Genomic DNA, 3,024 nt, shown 5'->3' on the forward strand with positions numbered 1-3,024 from the left:
GCCTTCTTTCTTTGTGTGAACATTTGGGCGGCGTTATGCAAATCTTCCCAGATAGTGACGTAGGTATGTGGGGGCGTGTTAGAACGAGCCGTTTTAGGTAGGCGTGGTTGACTCTTAACCTTTATAAAGAATATCTCTTTGGATTTGAGATTTTAGTCTTTGCAACTTTACAGATCTTCTTTATGCACCAAGAGCTTGTAACACGCCAAAGAGAAAGGAAAAATTGAAATCGCATCATATGACTCCTTTAAAAAACTTTTTACCAGGACAGGTAACGCATTTAAAACTACCTCTTAAAAGTATGTGGTCGGAAGGTTTTTTTTTAAAGGTGAGGTATGAATTTTCTGTGCTACTAGTGTCACCTAGCGGAATTACTATTTTATCTAGGGCTTGAAAAAAAATACTCTCTTTCTTTTCTGCAGATGCGATCAACTCGTAAAGTATCAGTGTGGCCTGTAGCGTTTGTTGGAGGTTTACGATACGAGTCTCCAAAGGTCAATGCAGCAGGAAAAGTGTATGGGTGGAAAACAGTATTCGACCCTCACCGGCCCTTTGCCATCGACATGGCAGGGTTTGCCATCAACCTGCGACTCATTCTGTTTAAGCCTCAGGCCTACTTCAAGTTACGAGGGGTGAAAGGAGGCTACCAGGAGAGCAGCCTTCTCAGAGAGCTGGTCACTCTCAATGACCTGGAACCCAAAGCGGCCAACTGCACTAAGGTGAGGAAACATTGTTCTGACTATGCCGTTAATGACTCATCCTTCCAACCCATGTGCAGTTTTTCAGGAGAAACACAAACATACATTTTTGGTGATTTTTTTTTTCACACAATTGATCTCATTTGCTAAGCATTTGTATGCACATTGTATGAGCTCATGTGCAAGAGATTTGTGTACAAACGTTTTTCACAAACAATTTTTGAAAAATTGAATAATTTTCATACTTAAATGTATTCCAATTTTATAGAAAAATGTAGGAACAACTGAAACCACACATATGCAGAAAAAGAAATCACATATTCCTGGTGGCCTTATAATCATGTTTTTGTCACCATGATATCAAAATATAACCTTGATAGCTTTAATATTGACATATTAATTTAAGCTTTAGGTCAAGGTCAAGGTCAAGTTTATTTATATAGCCCTTTAAAACAACATAAATGCTGACCAAAGTGCTGCACAACATACGAGACAAAAACATCCTCATACAATACAATTTAAATACTAATAAAATAAATCAAAAGATGTTTGTCAAATTTTAACTCAGGGTCAAGGGTAACTCCCATATTTTTAACTTTATCGCAAATGTTTTCTTGAAGGGGGCTCAGGGTAAAACTTAGATTATTTAAAAGGTGTGAAGGGCCAAACAACATAACTTCAGTCTTTTTCTGATTTAGTTGAAGGAAATTATTGTCCATCCAAACCTTAATGTCCACTAAACAAGCTAGCAGAGTGGACACTGAATCAGTACCTGATTTTAAAGGAAAATAGAGCTGAGTATCATCGGCATAAATATGATATGAAATTGTATGGGACTCAAAAATTAAGCGGAGCGGAACTGAGCTTGATGAACATTCTCCAATTTCCACTGAAAAACTCCTATTTGTGAGATATGATGCAAACCAATCTAATGCAGCATCACGAATGCCAACTTCAAGGTCTAATCTCTTTAACAGGATACGATGATCCACTGTATCAAAAGCCGCACTTAAGTCCAATAATAGCAGAATAGTACAGTTGCCAGAGTCTGCAGATAGTAAGAGGTCATTTACTACCCTTAAAAGTGCAGATTCAGTACTGTGTTTGGCTCTGAAACCAGACTCTAAAGGATCTTTAATAGTAAGCTTATTTTTAATACTGCAACACATTTGAACCATAATTACCCTGACTACATGCCAAAGCTGAGATTCTCCAATTTTCAGGGATATATGACACATTTATGGGAAAATTCTTAAAGTTTTGTAGAACAGTTCTGTTTATTATGATGTGCATGTCCAAAAAGCATAACAACTTTGAAATGAATGGGGGGAGCCACAAGAGATTGATTCTAGCAGTTTGACCCTTCACCCTTAGACCTGCCTCCCTTAGTTACTGTTGCTACGTCCAACAAGCCATGGCGCTCTCACGACACACATCATGTTCATATGCAGTGAAAAATACATTGCGGAGCAAAGAGGACAGTGACAGCGCGCCGACAGACAAGACAGAGCAGGTTATTTTTGGTATGAAACAAAGTCTTAGCTTTCACATTTTCTCTTTTTTTAAGAAATTCAAATTAATTAAATACTGTGTTTTGGCTCTTCCATGTGCCGTGACTGATTGCTGTAGCGCCTCAGTTCAAGAGGCACGTGAACTAGAGACCTGCGCAGGACAGATTTTTCAGTCCCGCTCCAACAAGATTCTGTCCCACGCCCGCCCGCTCCCGCAGAAATATATATTATTTGGTCCCACTCCAGCCCGCAACATTCATGTTTTGTCCCGCTCCCGCCCGCATAAAAGTGATCTATATTTTTTTCAGTACATCGAAGAAATTTACATAAAATGGTTCTGTAACATCTCCTAAGCCCCACAACATCCCAGCATAAACTAAAATATTTGTTATTTAGGCTAAGCATCAACATTCACAAACCACTGTTATTTTTTACAGAAAAGCAAGAATGTGCTGCTGCGTGCATGGTTTGGCATGGCAGAATGCGAGCAGCGCTTCCTTTATTATCACTAAAAGCTGACATCTCAGTTAATCGCGATCTCATAAAGCTCTGTTATAACACAATAAATGTATGCACGATGAATCTTTCACAATGTCTACACTTCGTGTGTGTTAAAATTAGATGATTCGTGAGCACGCAATTTCAGCACTGCTGTGAGTGGATTCTAACTTAATCACCTCTGATTGGCCATTGCATTCCAGAAATCAACAGCTATGTCTGTGATTGGCTACATTGCGCAACCCTTTAAACACGTTTTATAAATAAAAACTATGCTTGCACATGTCAATCATTTTAATGTTAATATTAGTTGTTCT

General features: G+C 38.6%; 1 protein-coding gene across 2 annotated transcripts in view; it reads left to right on the plus strand.

The window, feature by feature from the left end:
- b3gat1a (beta-1,3-glucuronyltransferase 1 (glucuronosyltransferase P) a) overlaps nt 1-3,024 on the plus strand; it is a 30,394-nt gene that overhangs the window by 19,152 nt on the left and 8,218 nt on the right. For both annotated transcript variants that reach the window (XM_016452064.1, XM_016452065.1), the window contains one exon: nt 423-719. In XM_016452064.1, the coding sequence (XP_016307550.1) occupies nt 423-719 (297 nt within the window). The remainder of the gene's footprint in view (nt 1-422; nt 720-3,024) is intronic.

This window comes from Sinocyclocheilus anshuiensis, unplaced genomic scaffold, assembly GCF_001515605.1.
Source record: "Sinocyclocheilus anshuiensis isolate Anshui unplaced genomic scaffold, SAMN03320099.WGS_v1.1 scaffold643, whole genome shotgun sequence".
NCBI lineage: Eukaryota > Metazoa > Chordata > Actinopteri > Cypriniformes > Cyprinidae > Sinocyclocheilus > Sinocyclocheilus anshuiensis.